General features: G+C 39.8%; 1 protein-coding gene across 1 annotated transcript in view; it reads left to right on the top strand.

Annotated features, from left to right (window-relative positions):
* LOC132826137 (kinase non-catalytic C-lobe domain-containing protein 1) overlaps window positions 1–25155 on the top strand; it is a 179990-nt gene that overhangs the window by 13354 nt on the left and 141481 nt on the right. Inside the window, exon 3 of the mRNA XM_060841784.1 lies at window positions 10291–10349. Within this exon, the coding sequence (XP_060697767.1) occupies window positions 10291–10349 (59 nt within the window). The remainder of the gene's footprint in view (window positions 1–10290; window positions 10350–25155) is intronic.

Raw genomic sequence — 25155 nt, 5'->3', positions numbered from 1 at the left:
AATCAAAATATCAAAAATGGTAATGAGACATTTGTGATTTTCATGACTTAATTGCATTTCCTGTCTAAACTACCGATTATGTAAACTATTAACGGTGGATGTACTCATGTCTTTTTTTAATGAATATAGACATTTGTTTTGGATAGATGTTGACTAAGAACTTAAATCTGTCAACTACATTCTCTCTATAGTTTTGAACTAAAACTTAATAGGTTCTTCTTGCATTTCACTCTATGCAGTTGAGATGTCCATATTCATGTATCCCACAAAGCTCAGGGTTTACATTTAGTGCTCACTGCTTTATTCTGTTTGAGCTTTGTGGACCTGAAAAGGGATGTTCTTAGGGATTCTTTCCAAACTCAGAATGTTCAAGACTGTTAAGAGTTCATAGCCTCACATACATCCTAATTATTGTGAGCGCTGATTTGAATTTCAGGTATCGTTTGTGTGTATGAGTCGAAGTGGCTTAAAAAGACACATATCTTGGATACTAAAGCTTTATAAATTGAAGTTATATTCTGAACAAGACCTATGGCTTTTAAAAAGGTGTTGATACAGTTGTGAGCAAGATTCATGAGCATTGATCAAGAAGCTTACAATCTGTGGTAGTCTTGATGCAATTTTTAAGTTGAGTAATGAGGGACTCAACCAATTAAACTCAAGAGAGAAGTCATGTGACAATCAGATACGCCTGGGCAACTTTGAAAGCACCCTTCAGTGTGTCTTAGTGAGGATCTCCAGAATGATTCACGTGTGCTGCCTTCTGCTCATTGGGAAAGTTTCTCCTCGAAGAAGAAACAAGGAACAGAGCACATATCCCCTTCAAACTATTTCCAGGACAACATTGAACTATATCTGGAAAAAGCATTGTTAGTAACACTGACTGCTACCTGTTTACCCACATTATGATTTGATCCCACAAACAGTCATGTGACAAGTGTATCCATAAAATATTACATACCCCCATCACCTAACCATCCCCACCCCCAACAATGACAATAACACGATACAGTCCACCAAACAAACAAGCATTCCTTTAATATCCCTACATTGCTTGGTTTCAATTTATGCGTTGCCATTCTTCCCAGTTGGAAACATTACTTTGCAGGCAGAAACCAAATACCAATAACAAGAATGAATTGCAACAATAGTTGTCCTTAAAAACGAAACAAACTTAAAAGTCAAACATAACATCATGCATTGGCATGGTGGCTCAGTGATTAGCACTGCTGCCTCACAGTGCCAGGGACCTGGGTTTGATTCCTGCCTTGGGTGACTGTCTGCATGGGGGTTTGCACGTTTCCCTGTGTCTGCATGGGTTTCTTCCCACATTCCAAAAGATGTGTCGGTCAGGTGAATTGGCCATGCTGAATGGCCCATGGTGTTAGGTGCATTTGTCAGGGGTAAAGGTAGGGAAATGAATCTGGTTGGGTTATTCTTTGGATGGTCTGTGTGGACTTGTTGGACTGAAGGGCCTATTTTCTCATTGTAGTGAATCTAACTGGGGGGAAAATAAATTCATGCTCATATCTCTGTAGCTGAATCTGAACTCTTCCTTTCCTACCCATTCAGAGGGAGTGGCAGACTGTTAAGGTCTCCGTTGTAGTGCTGACATTCCCTTAGTTTTGGATCCCATGAGGATCCTACCAAAGACCTTTGTCGGAGCTGACTCAGCTATCAAGGTATGAGACAACTTATTGAGAAGGGCATGGGGACAGAAGATGAAGTGGAATTGCTTTGAGCGGAGGGACCACTTTCAGGTCTCTCTTTGTCATTGTCTCTGTCATGATCCATTAGTTAGCCTTGAACTCTAGGAGGCACTGAATGACTGATGAAGGTGAAATTATTCAGCCTGTTCAAATAATCATTCAATATGAGCAAGCCATTAGGGAAAGCCTACATTCAGCTGATTTTGAAATTTAGTTCTCAGTGTAGGGCAGACCCTTTCTTCATTGATGAAGACTTCCACAAAAAGGCCTTCAAAATCATGCTGCACATGCTTGAGGAGAGACTCTTTGTAAGCATGCACAGTATGCAAACCAGTACATGAGACATTATTTGTCATTCAGAAGTATCCAATTAATTAACAGTCCCCATTGCACAGCTTCTGTGTCTAGCTGAACAGATCTTGGAAGCTTCCACCACCTCCAGCATGAGCTGTTCACTGTCCTCTATCTTGTTCATCACTTGTCACACTAAAAACGAGGTGACAACCCTGCAATGACTGTAGAATCATACACTTGCTAAAGATAGGAAGCAGTATTATGTGGACAGAGCTAAGTGATCCATTGTGCCACATAACATGCAGCTATCAGAAGAGAGTCCATTCAATTACACGTGACATTCCATGGTATTACCATTTCTGAATTCTCCATCATCAATGTGCTGGAGCCACACAAAGCAGATCAGAGGTTTGGTGTTCCCTTGGGTATTAGCTGGTGTACCTACATAGCAAGGACTTTAAAATGGTGCAAGAAGATAGATCACCACAACCATCTTAAAGGCTACTTGGAATGGGCAACAACTGCTGGCCTTCCCAGCAATACTGTCATTTTGTCAACAAATGAAAACTTCTCATACATCACAAAGTAGAAGCCAAGTATCTGCTTTGTCAGTGCCATTGAACTGAGAGTATCTGAGCTAGTTCACAATTAATCCTGTGATAGTGAACCCTGGAGGAAGGGACTTCTTTTGACCAGCTGGTGCACCCTCCTGGACCATCTCCTTTGAAATACTTAAAGGCCCTGTCAATAACAATGACATAAATTAGAATGATTAATGTAAGAATGTTTTAAGGAAGCATTGTGCACAAGATCAAGTTTTGAATGTCATATGACCAGTTTTAAATAATGTTCCTGAATAGCTGACTACTCCCCAGACCGGGCAGCTAGCTACACTGAAACTTCACCAGTACCCAGCCTCTTCTTCCCTGCAGCTGCAAGATTGCTAGAGGTCTATTTTGAGTTCTCTGCCTATTGCTTATGTTTTGTGTTTCTTCTGTAGAGGGGGAAGTGGTGGAAAGAAAAGAAAAGTAAATGGGAGAAATAGCATCTATTGAATAAATAGTTGGAAGACATCTTTTGAGAGTATGAGAGCAAAAGCATGGCATTACAGGGGGATGAGGTGTGTCAGTTGTAGATGAGCAGATGGGGAAGGGATGAAGGGGATAAAACTAGGATGTGCATACTGAAAAACTAAATTGTTGTGAGGAATGGTGTTCTTAAAAAGAGAAATAAAATGGTTAGTGTTTGAAGGAGCGTAATTTTACCTGAAAATCCTCCCCAAGTTGCACATCATTCTGATTTAAAACTCTGCTGCTATTCTGCCATCATCACTGGCTCACAAACCTGGAACATGCTGCCAAACTACACCGCCTACATGACAGAGACTTCAGTGATGTGGGAAGCTGTAGCAGGTTTGCTATTATGATGTACTTTCTACTCTGTGAGTGCCTTTGTGTGTAGTTTATAGCAGCATTAAACACGCATCACTTGCAACATGGTGTCAGGGATGGTGCAGCTGAAAATGTGTGGATTTCCAAGGTGGAAGAGAGCCGGAGACCGAAAGAATCAACAAGGAGTAAAACAAAATGCCTGCAACTTTGTTGTGTCAAAATGGCTGTGTATTTTCTAATCACAAAAAGCTTGTGAGCAAAAGAAAATATGACTCAAAATTGGAACTTTTTCCACACTCTCAAAAACAAATTATGAAATAGTTACAGAAGTAAGTGAACAACTTGAGCAGTTAAGAATAGCATTGCTATTATCTGTGCTGGGGAATGAGTGCTGCCAGCTATACTGAAACCTGGATTTCACTGAGAAGCAGAAATACCAAACAGATTTTGAAAGCTTTGATGTCACTTTTTTTAATCCCCATATTCATGTTACATATGAACCTATTGGAGATTAACTAGATTGATTCCAGAGATGAAAAGGCTGTCATTGAGGAGCGGTTGAACAGCTTAGGCTTGTACTTGCTGGAGATCAGAAGAATGAGGGGTGATCCGATTGAGGAATATAAAATGCTAAAGGCAATTGATAATGTGGATGTCGTATGGATGCTGCCCCTAGTTGGACAGTTTCGAACAGAAGATCATGGATTTAACGTGAGAGGAGGCAGGTTCAAAACTGAGATGAGGAGAAACTACCTTTGGCAAAGGGTTGTGAATCTGTGGAATTCACTACCCTGGACTGCAGTGGAGGCAGATCAAACAATTTATTCAAGAAAGAAATATATATGTTCCTGATGAAATGGGGGCTATGGGGAGCAGGCAGAAAAGTGGAGTTAAGCCCAGGAGAAGATCAGCTATGACCGTGTTAAATGGCAGAATGGGCTCAAAGTGCCGAATTGCCTGCTGCCACTCTTAATTCATATGTTCCTATGAACTAGAACCAGCGTAAAGTGAGCTAAACCAGTAAAGATGGCTACAGGAGAGATGTCAGCCAAAGACTGACAAATCGCACTCGACACGATACAAGAGATTGCTGCTATCACATCTAAAAGTGATAAATTGTTTGTGACAGTTTGAATAATAACAGCAGAAGAAGAGCATCAAAGGTTGGTGCATTACACAACACTATGAGCTCTATAGATTTATGCAAAGTTGGTCAAGTTAGTGACCCAGAAGTGAAACCCTGAAAGGTACTGTTGAGGCTGTTTGATGGATCAATACTCATCCTAAGAGTACAAGCTAAGTTGAAAGCCTGATACAATGGGAATGAATGTCTGGCATTTCCGATAATAGACATTAAGCACAAATCCATTCATCTCAGTTAAAGAAAGTTAAAAACTTTAAACATTCCAGAAGAGATTTTCAGTGCTTTACAGGTTACCAAGCAATTGATTACCTAGTAAATCCAAGAAGATTTAAAAAATCCTTTTACAAATCTCAGGTGTCTTCCTGGTAAACTCTCCACACTGTAGAGAATCTAATCCTAAATACTATTGTGAAGTGGATGACCATATGACACCAACACAGCATTTGCCAAGAAAAGTTTGAGCTGCCCAAAAGCCTAGATAAAAGACGTGGAAAGGAAAAGAGTAATTAAAAATTGAAACTTCCACAGATGGATTAACAGCATGGCAGAAGTGAAATGACTCTGGAAACTTAAAGTATCCAAAGGACCTCAATAAAGCTTCAAATGATCTCACTATCCCATGTTAACCATTGAAGACATTTTGTTACAACTTGCTGTGGCAAGCTTATGTGAAGGCTGGTTACTGACAACTGAATCTTGATGAAAGCAGCTGTTTCACATACAGATACAGATGGTTGTGGATATTGTTTGGCATTTCCATTGCTCCAGAAAAATAGCAAAGCAGACAGCATGAGGTGACGATCTTCCTGGAGTGGAATGGTTTTGTGGATTATCTGCTAGGCTGTGGATATGGAGACACGATGTAAGAAACTATGAATGACCACAATCAAAATCTAGCACCACTGCTAGAGGGCTTGCCAGTTGAACTTGAAGTTGAACAAGAAAACATTGCAAATGGAAAAGCCTGAAGCCAAGTACGTAGGTTATATACTGATAGTGAAAGGATTTCACCCTGATCCTGATAAGATGAGAGCAGAGTTTGAGTGATCAATAGGTTGAAAACAATGCAATGGTGTGTTGAATTTGTGAACTATTTAATTTGCTGTCTTGTCTAATTTGCTGTTAGAGCGTGATTCTCTGTACAAATTTCCTGTTTAGGACACATAGTGGTATTTGGGCACAGAACAAAAAGGATCTACCACCAGAATCAAGCAATGAGTGATGACCAACAGTGCTGAGGAACTACAGTGTCAATGATGAAGTCACCTTGCAGCATGATGCCAGTGTCTTGAAGCAATGCTTATGCAAAAAGGACAACTAGATTTATTTGTATCCAGGGCATTGGATTGAATTGGGAAATTCAACACCAAACATCATCTCCACACATCCTCGTCATATGGAGTGACTGAGCAGCAGCAAAATTGTTGAAGAGGTCATAAAGAGTAAATCCAGTACTGACTAGTCTTTGAGTGGGGAAACACATGGAAAGTAGTCTAATCAAATTTAATGTTGTGCCACACCTAAACTATTTTTACAGTCATGAAGAATCTATTGAAGCCAGAAGTAGCAATCAATGTGAGAGACAAAATCAAGATGAAATGACAGAAAACCAAATTTCACATTGATAAACCTTCCGATTCATTGCCGGACCTGAATATTGGAGAGCCAGTCAGAGTCCAAATGTTCAGTGGTCTCAACAAATGTCAGTCCATGTGACAACTGCGAGAGCAATTGTCACCTAAGTCATATGCAGTGAACATCAATGACCACTTATATTATCAGAACCGCAAACACATGTACAGCTAAAGAAACTGTTCTTCCATGGAAGGTAGCTGATCTGGAAGTTGTCACATCCCCATTTACACAAAATAACCTTTACTCCTGGAGATGCACTGTTTTCAACAACAGATATAGATCAGCAACACCACTCACCACAGGAACAATAGGTACACTACTCTGGCAATGAACAGACACTAGATGAACAGTCAATGACATCACCCTTGCTTGTGCTCATAGATTGGAAACACTGAAATTATGTTGTAATGCATTGAAAAGGAAAAAGAAGGATAAGAATTGCACTAACCTCTGGACTTCCTCTGCTCTCCTGCAAGCTTCCACTCCCAGTGTGTCAAAAGCTAATATATCACCTATTATCTTAAAGTGTGCAAACAGGAAATCCAGTTTCATTATCAAAAAAAGATGGTGTTTGAAATATGGTAAATATTTGGATTGGATAACACTCCTATAACCATGCTTGCCTTCATCGGCCAGGGGCATGGAGTACACGAGTTGATGAATCATGTTGCAACTATAAAATGTGCTTGTTAGGCCTCATTTGGAGTATTGTGTACAGTTTTGGTTGCCATACCACCAGAAGGACGTGGAAGCTTTGGAGAGAGTGCAGCAAACGTTCATCAAATGTTGCCTGGTCTCCAGGGGAAAGGCTGTGGGGAAAGGTTAAAAATACTAGGATTGTTTTGACTGAAAAGATGGCAGCTGAGAGGCAACTTGATAGAGCTCTTCAAAATTATGAGAGGCATGGATAGGTTGGATAGTCAGAGGTGTTTTCCCAGGGTTGAAGTTTCAATTACACAGGGGAACAGGTTCAAGGTGAGAGGGGGAAATGTAAGGGAGATGTGTGAGGGAAGTTTTTCGTGCAGAGAGTGGTAGGAGCCTGGAATGCACTGCCTGAAGAGGTGGTGGAAGCAGGCACATTGGCAACATTTAAGATGAACCTGGATGGTTACATGAATAGGGAGGGAATAGAGGGATGTGGACTGAATAAGGGCAGAAAGTTTGTTTTTTTGGTTTAGTTAAGGCATAATGATTGGCATAGGCTTGGAGGGCCGAAGGTCCTGTCCTGTTCTATACTTCTCTTTTGTGCTTTTTTTTCTTTTTATTCCAGAACCAGTCTGAAGTATATATGAGCTGTAGACTCAATAGACCTTCCCTTGAGTCCAATACAAATGGGGGTGTAAAGCAGAAAAGATATAAAGCTGCAATAATCCTGTCAAATTGATGAAGTTACTCATTTAAATATCTTGCATTCAATCTGTAGCTTCCAAATGTTCTCTAGAAGAACTGGTCGCAAACACTTGAGCCCAATAAAAATAACAGAACATGAAATTTTGTCACTCTACTTTAGTTGCACACCTGGTATCCAAGCACACACAACTTCATTATTCATATATTCAGTTTTCTTGTTCTGGGAAAGTAAAGAAATTATTTCTTTGTATAATCTTTACATTTGCATCTATTCCTAGTGTGTTTATTGAGAATACTACATGACATTGTTTGAATTCTATATTTCATTGATGAATCGTATGAAATTATATTAGCTCAAACCATTTTGATGTGCTGATACCTAGCTTTGATTTGACTTGGAATCCAGTAGTTGATTACAGAAAAAACTAGTGTTTGACAAAGTTGATTATATAAGCCCTGAAGTATGATAAAGATAGGATAAAGTCTTCTGATCCATTTTGTCTTATTGAATTCATTTAGGTATTTTAAGCCTGCTTAAATGCCAGTCCATTTACCACATGCCGTAGTGCAATATTTTGAAGTTGCAATCTTATATATGTTGGTCACCTGTCACTACCTCACAGAAAACCACCATCTGGAAAAAAAAACACACTGTTTGCGTAAGGATACCTGTTGGCTTGGCTTATACACTTTTTAATTTTGTTCTGTGCCTGGCTGGATTCGAGGCCCTAGAAATTCATACTCAGCCAAGAACCTCAAAGTGCTTTTGAATGTAAGTTGTAATTTTTCAATTCAGCCTTCAGAAAGATGAATTTTATGTTGTATCTGTATCATTTCCAATGGCCGCAAATGGAGCTGCACCCAAAAAGAAAGGCAAAGTAATGTTACACCATAAGACTGACCTGAATTTGTATTTTTATTTTTCTTCAGTTTAAAATTCGTGGATTTGTTTCCCTAGTAATGGTTAAATCCTTAATCAGAATTCCAGGATCTGTTAGGTTCACAGCCTGAAGTCGAGGGAAATCAATGGGAGTATAGATTCAAACTTTGTCTGTTCCCCGAGCTTCCACATTTGTCTGTATGCTCACCATAGAACACAGAAGTGTTGAACATTGCTCCGTTACATGTAGACTATAGTTACGAGTGCACTGCTATCCCTCCATATGTTTACAAGACGTTTCTTGATTATCATAGATTATTAATCTTTATTTCATAGTTTGAAACTCTCAGGAAGATCCAAGTTCAGTTTCTACTGTTACGACACGGCAGTGAACCCATCTGTTAATTAAACCCAACGCCCAGAAAATCTCATCTCGCCTTGTAGTCTGCTTAAAATATGAGTGACAGAGAACTCCCAAATTCCACTATTTAAAGAAAATAATATCAATATATTTTTAGCTCTAAAAGTGAACATTAAACAACAACAATTCACAATTCTAAGCACTCTTTCTCTTGACTGCTTATTATCTGTCTCCAACTCTATAACAATATGCTGTTCCAATAAGACGCTTACGAAAATTACATTAACTTAATTTCAAAACCACAGAGCCGCTGTCATCTTCTGTGACTTCGCTCTTCTGGCTGCTGAATGTCCTGGGTCATCTTCTTTCTTCTTACTGCGAGTATGTTTCATATGAAAAGGTACCTTTGGAAGAGTGTGTTTCTTAATTTCTTGGGTCTCTCTCAATGGCAATTGCTCTCTCCAATTTTCAGAAATACCACCAGCATCAGATTGTGTCATTGGTTCAATGTTGGCAAGGAAAGGTGGAATGTCATGCAGGATTTCTGCTCCACATTTCTTACCAGTGGTTGGTATTGCAAAAGCTCACATGAATGTTAATTAAGGGTTGAGAGCAGGCTTGGTGTGATGGTTCCTGGTAACAAATAGACTGTCAATACTCATTGTTTTGCACACAAAAATTTCAGTATAAAGTCATAGTATGAAACTGAGGTGAGAGGCAATATGTAAAATAGAATGGGTGGCTAGCCCACCATCTTCCTGCCCACCTCCAAGCTGTCCCTTGTAATATTGTGAGCAGGTAAGACATCAGCCAGACCACTTGCCTTTAAGTGGAGTGGGTCATGAATAAATGCCTCTCTGCCAAACTCCAGGTCAGAGAAGTGTTGAATCCTGAAACAGGTCATGAAGCCTACATGGGATATTCTTTGATAAGTCAAAGGAATTGTCATAATCTTTCTGTATTCCAGTAAGATGATAGTGGAGTGTAAGGGGATTAAGACCTGAAAGCAACTTTGTGTTGATGTCACGGAGCTGCATTTCACTATGTATAAATGCCACAGAATGAGCACTGTTAGAATGAGACTTTCTGAAAGACAGACTGAGAGCACGTGGAAACAGGCCCTTGAAGACAGATTAATTATTACCTGATGTAACTAAGTCAGGGCCTGTTATATGTTCATCATGTGTAATAGTAGTTAGTATAAAAGCATGATAAATAATGTTACTTTGAAACTGAAGCCTGAAGACAGTTCTTGACTTTGTTTTTTCCACGACCAATCTGTCTCAAACCCAAATTCATCATTTGGCATCAAACTCATGGAAAAAGTTGTATTGAAGGTGGGATGTACAATCTATAAGAGAGGGAGAACCCTGAGGAAATAAAGGAATGGGAGAGAAAAAGAAACTTGTAAAAGAAGGTCCTTTTCAAGATCTTTAAATGTACGTGTGTGAACTATTCAAAGTTCTTCAGTACCACAATATTGCTTTAGTGCTTTGTGATTGATTTTCCTTATTATTTCTTTACAGATGATCCAGAAGGTGCCTTTGTACCCCCTGAATTTGACATTACTGGCAATACCTTTGAGGTTAGTACAAATAGCTTGTGAACATCATAGGAAAGCAGGAAATATTTTCCCAATGAATAGCATTGAAAATTCAATGAGAACACCCCCCCCCCCCCAAAACCACGTATGCCAGTAACCTTTACGTGAAATGTCTGGTAAGATTAGATCGATTTCAGAGAGCTTTTTAGGAATAGTTATTAATCATGGCCAATTATTTCAAACTGCAGCAACCTAAAAGGCTTTTCATTTTCCAAAGTGCTTTCAAACTTCTGCCTTTGCCAAATATTTTATGCATTTTTATCCATTGGAGATCCATTGCAGTTTGCAAGCCTGCATATTGTGCTTTGTGACATGAATATGATCAGAAGGATATAATTAAGCCATTTATATTAATGGAGAAGTAACCAACCTTGAAATCTGATCAGAGACAAAAAAAGAATCTGCAGATGCTGGAATCCAAAATAGACAGGCAGGAGGCTGGAAAAACACAACAAGCCAGGCAGAGTTAGAATGAGACTTTCTGAAAGATGGACTGAGAGCATGTGGAAATGAGCCCTTGAAGATAGATTGATTATTACCTGATGTAACTAAGTCAGGACCTGTTTTATGATTGTCACATGTAATAATAGTTAATACAAAAGCATAATAAGTAATGTTACTTTGAAATTGAAGCCTGAAGACAGTTCTTGACTTTACTTTCCCCACGACCAATCTGTCTCAAACCCAAATTCATCATGTGGCATCAAACTCATGGCAAAAGTTGTATTGAAGGTGGAATGCACAATCTGTAAAAGAGGGCGAGCTCTCAGGAAATAAAGGGATGGGGGAGATAAAGAAAATGGTCAGAAAAGTTCCTTTTCAAGATCTTTAACTGTACATGTGCCTAACTATGTAGCATCAGGAGGTGAAGAAGTCAACGTTTCGGGTGTAACTCTTCTTCAGGAGTCCTGAAGAAGGATTACACCCGAAACATTGACTTCTCCACTTCCTAATGCTGCCTGGCTCACTGCCTTGAAATCGGATCAGCTAGTCAATGCACCTTCCATTGTGCCTTCCAATTGAGTTGGTGTAGGGTTAGGGTATGGCTGAATTGCTTACAATGAAGCCCCTTTCAAACATTTTTGCTAGATTGATTTGTGCAAGTCCTCATGGAACATGTTGTGTTTTGTACTGGCTGCAGAGTTTAAAGGAAGTATTGGAGCTGGTTATTCATCTCCGTGACAGAATGATGAGATCCATAGCGAAGCTGATATTAGAGCCTGGCTTTTTGTTATTGTCAAGCTGGTGAATCAGATGAATTGGAAGATCAGGGCATTGAGATGGCGACACTGGCTCTTGGTAGTGCCCTCAGTGTAGCAATGCTGAATGGGTAATACTGGCAGTGATAGAGACACTGAAATTGGGATCCATCTGTACTGAACATGAAATCAGGTTGAGCATCCTCTTTAAGGATTCCCTTACACAACACACACTTGGTTTTTCTAGGCACAGCTGGTGTTAGTCATCTTTAGGAAAACCAATCTTGTGGAGGAAGCTGTAACATACTGACCCATTATTTGCATGAGTACTTCATTTGGCCCATATCGAGATGGTGAATGGTGTAAGTCTGACTCACAAATGAGAAAACACTTGCTGATTTTCAGGTTGAATACTTTAGGATGTTGTTTAGTACCTGAAGAATAAATGCTGCCTTGTTGAATTTCCAACCCAAACTGTTTGAAATAAATGGGATAAAGCCTGGATTTAAATAACAGGCAAAGCCATCTCATGAAAATTTGTTAAGGAATTTGGGATAAGTTTTTTTTAAACTGGTCATTTGAAGAGATGTTTGACGTTGTACTGTGGAATAATTTTTAGATCATTTACACGTGGAATGAATGCTGACAGGGACCCAGGTTCAATTCCACCCTTAGATGACTGTCTGTGAGGAGTTTGCACATTGACCCAGTGTCTGCATCGGTTTTCACCGAGTGGTCAGGTTTCCTCTCACAGTCCAAAGATGTGCAGGTAACCTGGATTGGCGATGCTAACTTGTCCATAGTGTCCAGGGATATGTTGGCTAGGTGGATCAGTTGTGGGAAATGTAAGGTTACAGGGATAGTATAAGGAGAGGGTCTGGGTGGGATGCTTTTCGGAGGGTGGATATGGACTCGATGCTTCCACGGTATTCTATGTATAGATTCCAATTTAAATACTTCTTTTGTAAAGTGCACGTTCTACGTAAAAATCTTCTGGGCGATATAGAATCTTAGATTAGTGCTGTCATGATGTCCCTATGTTGATATTGCCACAGTTAAGACAAGAGAAGTAATAAATTGAATTGAAAACAGCTCAATTGGGATGTAAGGAGAGCCAAAACTATTCTGCGTACCTCCTTCAGTGGAAATCACAAAACATTACCTTTCACAAATTTACTATTTGATTATTATTTGTTGTTTACTAAGAAAATAATGTTGAAAGAAAATTTGTTGAAATTAGTCTATCGATTTCAAAACAATTCTTTTGCACTTGTTGTATAATAATATGACATTACTAACATGTAGTTTTAAAGTATAATGATGAAGTTATCATGATAAACAGCATACTATTGCCTCTGTTGTGGGCCAACTGTATTTGTTTAAATTTTTCTGAGTGTCACAACTTGATGTAATTCAATGGACGTAGATAAGCACAGAGAATGGAAATTTGTCTGATTGTTATTCCTTGCTGTTTGGAAAGCAAACCAAGATATTAAGTGCTTATCATTATCACCTTCCTTGTAGAATTTATTTCCTTGTCACCCTGACATCTGTTGCTACATGATTAAACGTATGCGTGCATATATCATCCATAAAACCAAGCAAATTGTGTCCTGTTGGCTTTCAAACATAATTCCTTTATTTTTGTTTCCAACTTTGTGAGAGAAATTTGATTGCTCAGTTAATCTTGCAACCTCATAAATGAGCTGTTGTTTTTATTTCAGATGTGAAGTATGTGCATGTAACAGAGATTTACTGAACGTTGGGAAAGAGGGCAGGGAAAGATTGAAAGTTGTCTGGCTGTGGAATTTATCTTGATCATTAACACTGCTCAGTACATTCTCTTATCTGAAACATCAATTCTGCCTTGCCTTCAGATTTGTTGTTATAATTTTAAGAATGTTCTCTAGATTCTTCTTGGACTTGAAAATTAATCCTCTTTTGTATTTTGGCCAACGAACCTATCAGAGAATTTACTTTAGAGCTTTTAATACTCCGGTGGAATTTAGACTCTTACACTAGCTATCCTATGGGTTTAGCATCTCTTTCAGAAGCAGACCAAATGTCACCCATCATCTGAAGTGCATTATTATCTACCAGTTTTTATATAAATGACAGAAGGACCTGTAAACCACAGTGGAATTTTTACCTTGAAAAGCTAGACATTTTTATTTATTGTTGTCCGATCAACTCTATTTTTTTTAACTCATTCTGTGATTTTCCAGTTCTACAACACTTTACAATTACATGTATTACCTGAAAACATGGCCAAGTCCTATTGCTGATAAAATTAAAAATTGTAAAGACTATTTTCATCAACCCTATTCTCTGGGTGCCCATTCTTGATACATGTCCACTTATAAGCAACAGTAGAAAAAGAAGCATGTTCCAAATTGATGCTTTTCATTATTTGTTGAATGTCCTGTTAACAGCCCAACTCACCACGGGTTGCAGTCTTACCAAAGTCGCTATCCAAACTAGCCATGAAAACTCAACATGTGAACCAGAAAAGGGTTCATGGAGGGTTCATATTGTTGCTTGCTCCAAGTGACCTGCATGTTGCCTGTGACCACACCCATCCTTTCACAACAGGCACTGGCACCTAACTTCCAGGATAGATTCTATGCCATGGCATTGCACCCTGCACTCACATATTTGTGAAGCAGGGCACATTGACTGCCAGCCATACACTGCTGCATTGGGTCAAGCAGTAGCATGGGGATGGCACCCAGTCAGCAATGTGAACCATGCAATCCACCAAGATTACTCCTTTGCTCTCTCAGAATGTGTACACCAAGTGCCTACTGGCATGCTCTCAATTGCTCTGCTATTCCTTGCACTGGCAGTTGGTGCAGTCATGCAACTGGGCACTTGGCCATGTTGTGCTACAATGCTCAGTCGAGTGTGTTTGCATCTTCTCATACATCAGTGAGCAACATTAGACTATCACTGGCACCACATGGGAGCAGCATTCAGGCCAAACTCAGTATAAGTACAGCAGGCAGTGGGACCTGTCTGAAATACCCCAACCAATTCCATGTTGGGTAGGTCCAGTGCAGGGTTAGTCAAGGGCAGTGTCCCATACCAGTCCTGGACATTGGTTGAGATGGCTTTACACAAAGGGGTCATGCCTCTGTGCTGCAATGAACAGGTCACAGTTATTCCTTTGTCTCCACAGGGGCGAGGCTAGGGGCTGAGAGCAGGTCTTCCACAATCGTGTAGCCACCAATCAGGGGTCTGTGTGGGTGTTTGCCAGGATTGGCCAAGCAAGCCACCCAAGAGGATGGTTCATAGTCGTCCCACTGCTACCATTCACAGATGTTAAAGGGAAAGAGGGATTGGTGGTTGTTTGGATGAGTTGGGTAGTGAGACAGGTTTTGGCACATTTACCTGGCTTGGATGATAACCTGATGAAAAGTGAAGCCTGTAGGGGCCCATTGAGCCCTTGATATTTTAGTGTCATCACTGGTTGGCTGTGTTGGGAGGAGGGTGGACTGGTCCCCCTTTGCCAGTGGTTCCTCCAGGTCTGAAGGGATTCTTCCCCTGAGGTCAAGGAAATCTCTCTGGAATGGGATGGTTCCCTTTTGGCTGATGTGCTCAGCTCAATGGCTGCAGCTGTGGAACACAAAAGGCAGAAGGCATTGTGGCCAGTGGTTCAAGGTGGTGCCCATTGCAATGCACTGTCTGCCTGGTGAATGGTAGCATTTTAGTGTTACTACCAGTGGTTATTTCACAATTGACAGAGCAACTGTATCTCTGCATTCCCAAGGACTTGTCACAGCTGAAACCTTGGTGGGAGGAGTGCAGTAGTGGAGATAAAGTGAATGGGAGTTAACAGATAGCTGATTGTGGTGCTTACCCTGGCAGTGTGGAGAAGGGCAATGATCTTTTGGCACTACAGCCTGGTTCTCTGAGGCCTGGTTAGGGCACTGATCCAGGTGGCGATGTCTGACCAGGTAGATATTGTGCAGTGGCACAATCTCCTCTCCTGGAAGAAGATGAGCTTCCTGTGCACATCCATATCAGCAGGACCTCTAGGTTCCTATCAATGCCAACTTGCTGTTGTCAGTCATCTCCAATAAGTCACCAGTGACAAGCAGGGTAAACGCCAAATGTCAATGCTCCTCCCAAGTGCACTCTAGGTTCTTGAAGATGGTGCTGCCAATAGAGATGTTTTTTTGTGTGGTGGATGTCCAGGGGAAGTTGAGTTCTTCTGGGAACAGTGTATGGCAGAATGGGATGGAGATGGAATGGGTTACTTACTATTAGGTCAACAATGGGAATAAAAGCTGAGAGTTTGAGAAATGATGGTGGAAAACTGAGTGGACAGTGTGCCTGATTTCTCAATACATGCTTCTTCTCAACCTGCAGTTCACAGGATGGAAACTGACTAAGTTATCCTTTGTTTCTCTGTTCAATCTTAGTTTGCCCAAAACCCCGAATTTAAACTTTATTAACTTCAGTTATCTCTTGTAGTAATGTTTTTGACATATTGCGACTATAATCCAAATCTAAGAGTTTTCCAACCCTTATTTTGTTAAAGTGGGTTCATTACTGTCATGAGGAAATCTGCCTGACTAATTAAGGTGTAGAAGGCATGGATTTAGAATTACACCTCAACTCACCTGCAAAGGTTTAGAAATACATTTTAAAATCAACTGCATGTTACAAGCTACCTAATATTTGATTCCAATACTGTCTGGAAACTTAAGAGAATCTCATCTTTGCACACAAATCCAATATACCACCCAATATAAACCACCAACCATCCCATGATAGAAAAACAAGACGAGTATCCTACTGTGTGTGAACGATGGAGAATCTATTCCTGTCCCCAGCAAAGCTTTTCTGTACTAAACATCAGGTGGCTTTCTCTAACATGAAACTACTTGTGATCCTCTTTTTGTGCAATCTTATTTGTTAATAGCTTATATTAAAATAAAAATAAAAATTAATCATTCTCTGAAGACACTTACCTTTTTATGAATGTTGGAATTTCAATGTTAGAAAGAAGCCTGCCTTGAAAGTATTTGTCAGGTTTTGTTGAATATGTCCATCATATGTAACTGTTGTCTATTTGCTTAATAACCAGTCAACTATTGCCCTGGATCACACCTTCCTCAAACTTCTTTCCACATGCTGTCATCTTCCAACCTCAGAGTCCTCTTTCTATTACATAGAAACAAAACAGGAAATTTGTTAGTCAATGTAATTATCAATTGAAAAGCTGATTTTGAGTATATGTAGCACTGATTCTCATTTTAAATTGTCACAGTGGGTTTTGTAAGCGTTGAATTTTGAATTACAGTCATTTTTGACTCTTAGTTCATGGATCTAGACATGTTAGTTGACAGAATTCACAATATCTAAAAGATAATAGTGCAACAGTTTGGGTCTTCCTCAGTACAGTACTGAATTAAAATTTCAGTTGAGATTTAGACATAACTCTAAGGCATAGCTTTCAAAAAATGGTAGAATTATTTTTAATTTTCTGGTGGCTCGCATTCCGTATTTGGAATGTAATGTTTCTATATTTGATAAAAATAGATATGTAATTAATTAAACTAATGGTTTAGTTCAGTTGCATGGAAAGTTAGGGAAAGGTTAAAGTGACAGAGATCAACAAAAGTTATTGAAACTTCCAGAGCAAGTCAAAGGACAGAGAGTACAAAAAGACTCAGGAATCTAATTTCAGGCACAACAGATAAGGGGACACAGAACATAGAACAGTACAACACAATGCAGGCCCTTCAGCACTCGATGTTGTGCTGACCTTTTATCCTACTCTAAGATCAGACTAACCTACATACCCTTCATTGTGCTTTTTTCCCTGTGCCTATCTAAGAGTTGCTTAAATGTCCCTAATGTATCTGACTCTACTACCACCATTGGCAGTGCATTCTATGCACCCAACACTCTCTGTGTAAAGAACCTACCTCTGACATCTCCTCTAAACCTTCCTCAAATCACCTTACAATTGTGCCCCCTCATGATAGCCATTTTCTGCATGGGAAAAAGTCTCTGGCTATCCAATCTATCTATGCCTCATCATCTTGAACACCTCTATCAAGACACCTCTCATCTTTCTTTGCTCCAATGAGAAAAGCTCTAGCTCCCTCAACCTTTCTTCATATGTCATGCCCTCCAGTCCAGGCAGCATCCTGGTAAATCTCTTCTTCACCCTTTCTAAAGTTCCCACATCCTTCCTATAAGGAGGTGACCAGATCTGAACACGATATTTCAAGCCTAACCAGGGCTCTGTAGAGCTGCAGCATATGCGAAGGGGGGGAAATCAATGTAGAATGTAGAACTGAGGGTGTTGTACTTAAATACACAATGTAAATGAGCTTGTCGCACAGTTTGAAATTACGAAGTACGGTATTGTGGATATCACAGAGGTATGGCTGCAAGGGAATCAGGGCTGGAACTCAATATCCAGAGATCGATGTCCTATGGAAAGGACAGGCAGAGGGGGTAGGGTGCCTTATTACTCAGAAATGAAATTAAATTAATAGCAAGAAGTGATATAGCATCTGAAGGCGTAAAATCTGTGTGGGTAGAGTTGAACAACCACAAAGGAATGAAAGACTCTGCTGGGCGTTGGTTACAGGCCTCCTTGCAACAGTCAGAATGTGGGGCAGAAAATAAATCAAGAGATAGAAAAGACATGTAAGAAAGGCGTGATTACATTAATTATGAAGGACTTCAGTAGGCAGGTGAGCTGGGAAAATCAAGTTGGTCGCAGATCCCAAGCAAAGGATTTTTTAGAATGTCTATGAGGAGGTTTGAGGAACTGCTTGTGTTAGAGCCCACTATGAAACAGAGAATTCAGGATTTGGTGAAGTGTAAGGAGGCAGACTTGATAAGGGAGGTTAAGGTGAAGGAACACCTAGAGGGCAGTGCCCATAATATGATAGAATTCACCCTGCAGTTTGAGAGGGAGAAGCTGGAATCAGATGTAACAGTATTCCAACTGAGTAAAGGTAACTACAAACATATGTGATAGGAACTGATCAGAGTTGATTTGAAGAGGAGCCTAGCAGAGAAGATAGTGAAGCAGCAATGGCAGGAGTTCCTGAGGGTAATTTGGAAGGCACAGCAGAAATTTGTTCCAAGGAAGAAGAAACATACTGAGGAGAAGACAAGGGAAGTCAGGAACAGTATAAACGGAAAAAAGAATGCATACAATGTGGTGAAAAGTAGTGGGAAGTTAGAGGATTGGGAAGCCTTTAAAAACTAGCAGAGGACTGCTAAAAAGGAATAATACAGGGAGAAGATGAAATATAATGGTAAGCAAGCTGATAATACAAAGGAAGATTGGTAGAGTTTTCTTACAATGTATAAAAGGTGAGAGAGGAGCAACAGTGGACATTGAATCTCTGGAAAATGAGCCTGGAGAAGTAGTAATGGAGAACAAAGGAATGATGAAGGAACTGAACAAGTACTTTGCACCAGTCTTCACTGTGGAAGACACCAGTAGTATAGCAAAAGTCCAAGAGAGTCCAGGGACAGAAGTTGATGTAATGGCCATCATGAAGGAGAAGGTGCTGTGGAACATGAAAGGTCTAAAGGTAGATTGGATGGACCTCACCCCAAGGTTCTAAAGGAGATAGCTGAGGAGATTGTAGAGGCATTGGTGCTGATCTTTCAGGAATCACTGTAGTCAGGAAGGTCCCAGGTGACCATAAGACCATGAGACATAGGAGCAGAACTTAGGCCACTTGGCCAATCGAGACTGCTCTGCCATTCAATCATGGCTGATAACTTTCTCAACCCCATTCTCCTGCTTTCTCCCCATAATGTTTGATCCCCTTGATAATCATGCACCTATCTATCTCTGTCTTAAATATACTCAATAACCTGGCCTCCACAGTCTTCTGCAGCAATGAATTTCATAGATTCACCATTGTCTGTTTGAAAAGGTTCCTCCTAATCTCCATTCCAAAGGGTATTCCCTTTACTCTAAAGCTGTGCCCTTGAGTCCTACTCTCTCCTACCAATGAAAACATCTTCCCAACATCCATTCTGTTAAGGCCATTCAGAATTTTTCAATTAGATCCTCCATCATCCTTCGAAACTCCATTGAGTATCAACCCAGAGTCCTCAAAAATTCCCATATATTAATCCTTTCATTTGTGGGACTATTCTCGTGAATGTCCTCTGGACACATTGCAGGCCAGTACATCCTTTCTGAGATATGGGGCCCAAAACTGTGTACAATATTCCAAATGTGGTCTGACCAAAGCACTATAGAGCCTCACAAATACGTTCCTGCTTTTATATTCAAGTCTTCTCAAAATAAATGCCATCATTGCATTTGCCTTCATTATTACTGACACATCCTGCGAGTTTACCTTAAGAGAATTCTGGACTAGAACTCTCAAGTCTCTTTGCACTTCAGACTTAAGAGTTTTCTGCCCATTTGGAAAATAGTCCATGCCTCTATTCTTCCTACCAAAGTGCATGACCTCACACTTTACCATGTTGTACTCTATCTGCCTCCTCAATGCTACCTGTGCCTCTACCTAGCTCATACCACTGGAAACCTAGCCTGAATGCCCTCTGTCCCTTCATCTAGAACGTTAATGTATAAAGTGAAAAGTTGTAGTGCCAACACTGAGCCTTGGGGAACACCACTTGTCACCGGCTCCCATCCTGAGAAAGACCCTTTTATCTTCTCTCTGCTTTCTGCCAGACAGCCAGCCTTCTTTTTGTGTCCCTTCTTAAACAAAAGTATAACATTAGCCACTCTCCAGTCATCTGGCAGCTCACCTGCAAGTATAGATGATACAACTGTTTCTGCAAGGTGCCGAGCAATTTCCTCCCTACCTTCCCACAAGGTCCTGGGATGCACTGGATACACTGGAAGTCTTATATTTTCTAAGACCTCCAGCACTTCCTCTTCCATAATGTGAACTGTTTTCAAAACACCAATATTTATTTTCCTGAGTTCTCCAGCCTCTTGTTTCTCTCTCCACAGTGAAAACTGTTGCAAAATATTCATTTAATATCTTTCCTATCTCCTGAGGTTCAACACAAAGACAACCTCTTTGATCTTTAAGGGGTCCTACTCTCTCCCTGGTTATTCTCTGGTTCTTAATGCACTTGCAGAATTTCTTTGGATTATCCTTAAACTTATTTGCCAAACCTATCTCATAGCCCCACTTTGCCTTCCTGATCTCCTTCCTACAAATGCCCCTACATGCTTTATACTGTTCAAGCGATTCATTTGAACTCAGTTGTTTATATTTAATATAAGACGTTTTTTTGTTCTTGACTAGAACCTCAGTATCTTTATTCATCCATTATTCTCTAATCCTACCAGTCTTATCCTTTACTCTAATAGGAACATAGTGACTCTGAACCCTCATTATCGCAGTTCTGAAACCATACCACTTATCAGATGTCCCTTTATTTGTGAACAGTCTACTCCAATCAATTTTGAAAGTTGTTGTTTCATAGCATTAAAATTTGCCTTACCCTAATTAAGAACTTTATTTTTTATGGAAGGCTTATCCTTGTCCATAACGATTTTAAAACGAATAGAATTATGATCACTAGACTCAAAGTATTGCTTACTAACGCTTCAGTCACTTGTCCTGCGTTATTACCCAAAAGAAGATCAGGTTTTGCTCCTTCTGGAGTAGGAACATTTACATATTAATAAAGAAAATTTTCTTGAACACATTTAACAAATTGTTCACCATCCAAACCTTTTACACATGGTAGTCCTAGTCAATGTTTGGAAAATTAAAAACTCCCATTATTACAAACTTGTTATATCCGAGATCTCTTTATGTATTTGTTGCTCAATTTCCCTCTGACTAACAGGGGGTCTTTAATATAATCCCATTAATGTGATCATTCCCTTTTAATTTCTAATTTCCATCCATATATTCTCACTGGATGATTCTTCAGAAGTATCATCTCTTGTACAGCAGTAATATTTTACTTAATTAAAAATGCCACTCCCCCTCCTCTTTTGCCTCTTTTTCTATCTTTCCTGTAGCACCTGAAACCTGGAACATTGATCTGCCAATCTTGTCCGTGCCTCAGCCAAGTTTCTATAATATCTATGATGTTTCAATCCCATGTTCCCAAACATGCCCTGAGTTAATTAGCCTTACCTGTAAGTCCCCTTGGATTGAAATAAATACAGTTTAATTCTTCAGTTACTTCATTCTCTGATTTGCTTTTGTCTGTCTTTTCTAATTAACTTATTCTTTTCAGATTCAAAACCATCCTCATTTATCTTTCGATTTACTCTGCCATTTAGATCCCTTCACCTCCTATGTCTAATAGTTTACAAACTCCCTTAATAGAATTTGCAAATCTTCCTGCTAGAATATTGGTCCTTTTCCAGGACAGGTGAAATCCATCCTTTATGAACAAGCCTTTACTGCCCAGCAATTTCTAATAATCCAAAGACCAGAAACCCTGAACATTACACGATCTCTTTAACCATTGATTTATCTTCGTTATTCTTTTATTCTTGCCCCCATTTGAGATTGCCACTGGGAGTAAACCAGAAATTACTACTTTTGAGGTTTTGTTTTTTCAAATCTTCTACCTGACCTCTTGTATTCACTCTGTAAAGCCTTAATTTGTTTTCTAATTATATCATTTAGTTTAAGAAGGCTGGAATACAAGAGCAAGGATGCACTGTTGAGGCTGCATAAGGCTCTAGTCAGACCACATTTGAAATATTGTGAACAGTTTTGGGCCCTGTATGTAAGGAAGGGTGCGCTGGCATTGGTGGGCATCCAGAAGAGGTTTACAGGAATGATCCCATGGATGAAGAGCTTGTTCTATGAGGAGTGGTTGAGGATCTTTACTCGATGAAGTTCTGAATGATGAGGGGGGGATCTCATTGAATCTTACGGATAACTGAATGGCCTTGGTAGAGTTGACATGAAGAAGATGTCTCCACTAGTAGGAGAGACTAGGACTTGAAGGCACAACCTCATAGTGAAGGGAGTTCCCCTTGAGAACTGAGATGAGAAGGAATTTATTTAGCCAGAGGGCGGCAAACCTGTGGAACTCATTGCCACAGAGGGTTGTGGAGGCCAAGTCATTGAGGGTATTTAAGACAGAGATAGATTGGTTCGTGATTAGAAAGGGGATCAATGGTTAAAGAGAGAGGGCAGGAGGACCAAGAAACATATCAGCCATGATCAAATGGTGGAGCAAACTTGATGGGCTGAATGGCCTAATTCTACTCCTACATCTAATGGTCTTATAGTTTTAAGCCAATCAATGAATTTTCCTGTGATATTTTAGGCTAGGGATGAGAGACTGGGATGGTATGAGGCACACTGTAGGTGTGTGATTTTTAAAAGGTGTCATAGACTCACACTAGATGCAAAGTTTTTAACAACATGGACAACTTGACTTGCACAGACGTCCATCTGAAATTGTATATTCTGCCACCAGTGAAGCTGCAAAAATTGACAGAATCAGGTAACACACAGTTTATGTCTCTTTTTTTTGACCTAAAAATGCAATGTCCTAGATTTCTGTCAGTCTCTTAGGAATGCTTGCCCAGTTGTTCCTTCTGTGATAAATGATCTTGCAAAAGACCAGGAGCACACATGGGATTGGAAAAATAAACATTTCATGCAAGATTACTGTGCTCAAATCTTCATCTTACTTCTAGGTAGATGAGCAACATCCAAGTTATGACAATGTTAGTTGGAAATCAGTCCAAGACTGCTTCAGATTATGTATAACGTCTCAGCCATTCAAGTTTGTGGGCCTGCATTAAGTTTCTTTCTTGGGTCAAAATTTGTAATGAAAATTAAAGCGCTCTTTTTCATGACAACTGAAATGTAATGATGTTGATAGCAACTCCTTAAAAGGGAATGGTCTTCAATTGTCTACTTTGCATATTTCCCAGGCATACTATTAGAACATAACATCAAATCCCTGTTGATTTTTTTGTGTGAATATAGTGCAATTTTCCTCCATCTGTAAAAACTCAAATTTAATTCTGTCAGAAGCAGGCACTGTATGGGCATTCCTTTCCCCAATTTAATTTTAAACAAGCCTAAAACCTGATTTGCACCCAACCTGAAGTTACTAATTGCAGGCCAGTGGGTGAGCGTGAGAAGAAGCTGCAGTCACGGACACACAAAACAATTCTGAGGAGAAAGACTGAAGGGATGGGTCCAATGCAGTTTTAAGATTCCTGAGGCAGGGGAGGCTTCATACATTGTGGACGACCTTAGAAACATCTGTGCTAGGTTTTGTCCTCACTGGTGCTGGTTAAAATTTGGTTCTGAAAGACATTGTCAGACTCATTCAGCCTTTCTACTGTCTGGGTGAGGGCCTCAAACACTTCCCAAAACACATTTGTTAAAATGCCCGGTTGTTTGTGGCTGTGTTGTGTGCCAGTAATCCTGATAACTGAATCTCCTATACTTGTCAAATGGACAGGGTTGAATGTCAGCAACCATTCGGAGAACAAGTGAATTTAATGCACACTGTAGCAGAAGCTACAGCTGAAGGAAATAACCTTTGTTCAAGGGCAAGATATGACTTTTGATCTTTATTTGCTGAGCTTGCAATGCATGTGCAATTCAAATTTTACAAGTATATGGTTGATGGCTCATTCAGCTGATAACTGTACCATGCTTATTTGATGTTCTGGAAAAATAGCAACCTTTGTGTAATTCTGATGTTTGAGGTTTTGGCTGTGATAACTTTGTCACATCTCCCACTTGCATTCCACCATCAGCTTGGCACAGTTGTTTTCTAAATTAATTCATACTATCTCTTACACCAGTTTTAAAGCCTAGTTTTAATTCTATTTGTAGCAAGTTTCCTCTCATCTAAAAATATGACCTCATGCTGGGTTTCCACAGACTATAAAAGTGATTGTGTTTTATATTTGAATTGGGTGAATGTTGCTAGGCTACTTGATCATTGTTGGCATCACAGATGAGACTGAACCATTCTTCAGTTACTGTCCACATCTTGGATCATGGTCAGGAACTATGTCAACTCCATTCTTAAACTAACCCCTCTTCCCAAACCACAGGGGTATTTTTAGCACACACCTTCTGTCTGATATTGCATCGCAGTACACCATTCTCTTTAATTATTAATTACTAATTAATTATAATAAATAAGGGCATGTGCTATTTTGGGATTATGGATTGCTTTAGGTAGGACTTGGGAACAGAAAGACACTTGGTCACATCAAATATGCTCCACCATTCAATACAGTTAGGGATGGTGTGATTGGTTTCACCTTTCCTGTCTGCAGTACATAATTTCCCATTGACTTCCTTGTCTCTTGAAAATCTGTCTAGCACAACCATTAATAAATCAACCTTTAATAAAGACTCCATTTCCTTTTGGAGATACAAATTTCATCCTTTGAGAAAAAAAAATCTCCTTGTCTCTGCCATAAAATGGATACCTTTTGTTTTGAAACTATGTCCCCGACTTTTATTCTTTACTACAAGAGGAGATATCTAGCAGATATCCACCCTGTTCAGTCTGTCAAAACGTTCTATGTTCCAATTGGATTGCCTCATTCTGCAACAGAGTCCCTTCCACCTTTGTTTGAGTGAAGACATCCCTTC

This window comes from Hemiscyllium ocellatum, chromosome 22 (genome assembly GCF_020745735.1).
Source record: "Hemiscyllium ocellatum isolate sHemOce1 chromosome 22, sHemOce1.pat.X.cur, whole genome shotgun sequence".
Classification (NCBI taxonomy): domain Eukaryota; kingdom Metazoa; phylum Chordata; class Chondrichthyes; order Orectolobiformes; family Hemiscylliidae; genus Hemiscyllium; species Hemiscyllium ocellatum.
Note: the sequence above shows the minus strand (reverse complement) of the source record. Positions and strands in the feature narration are given on the sequence as shown.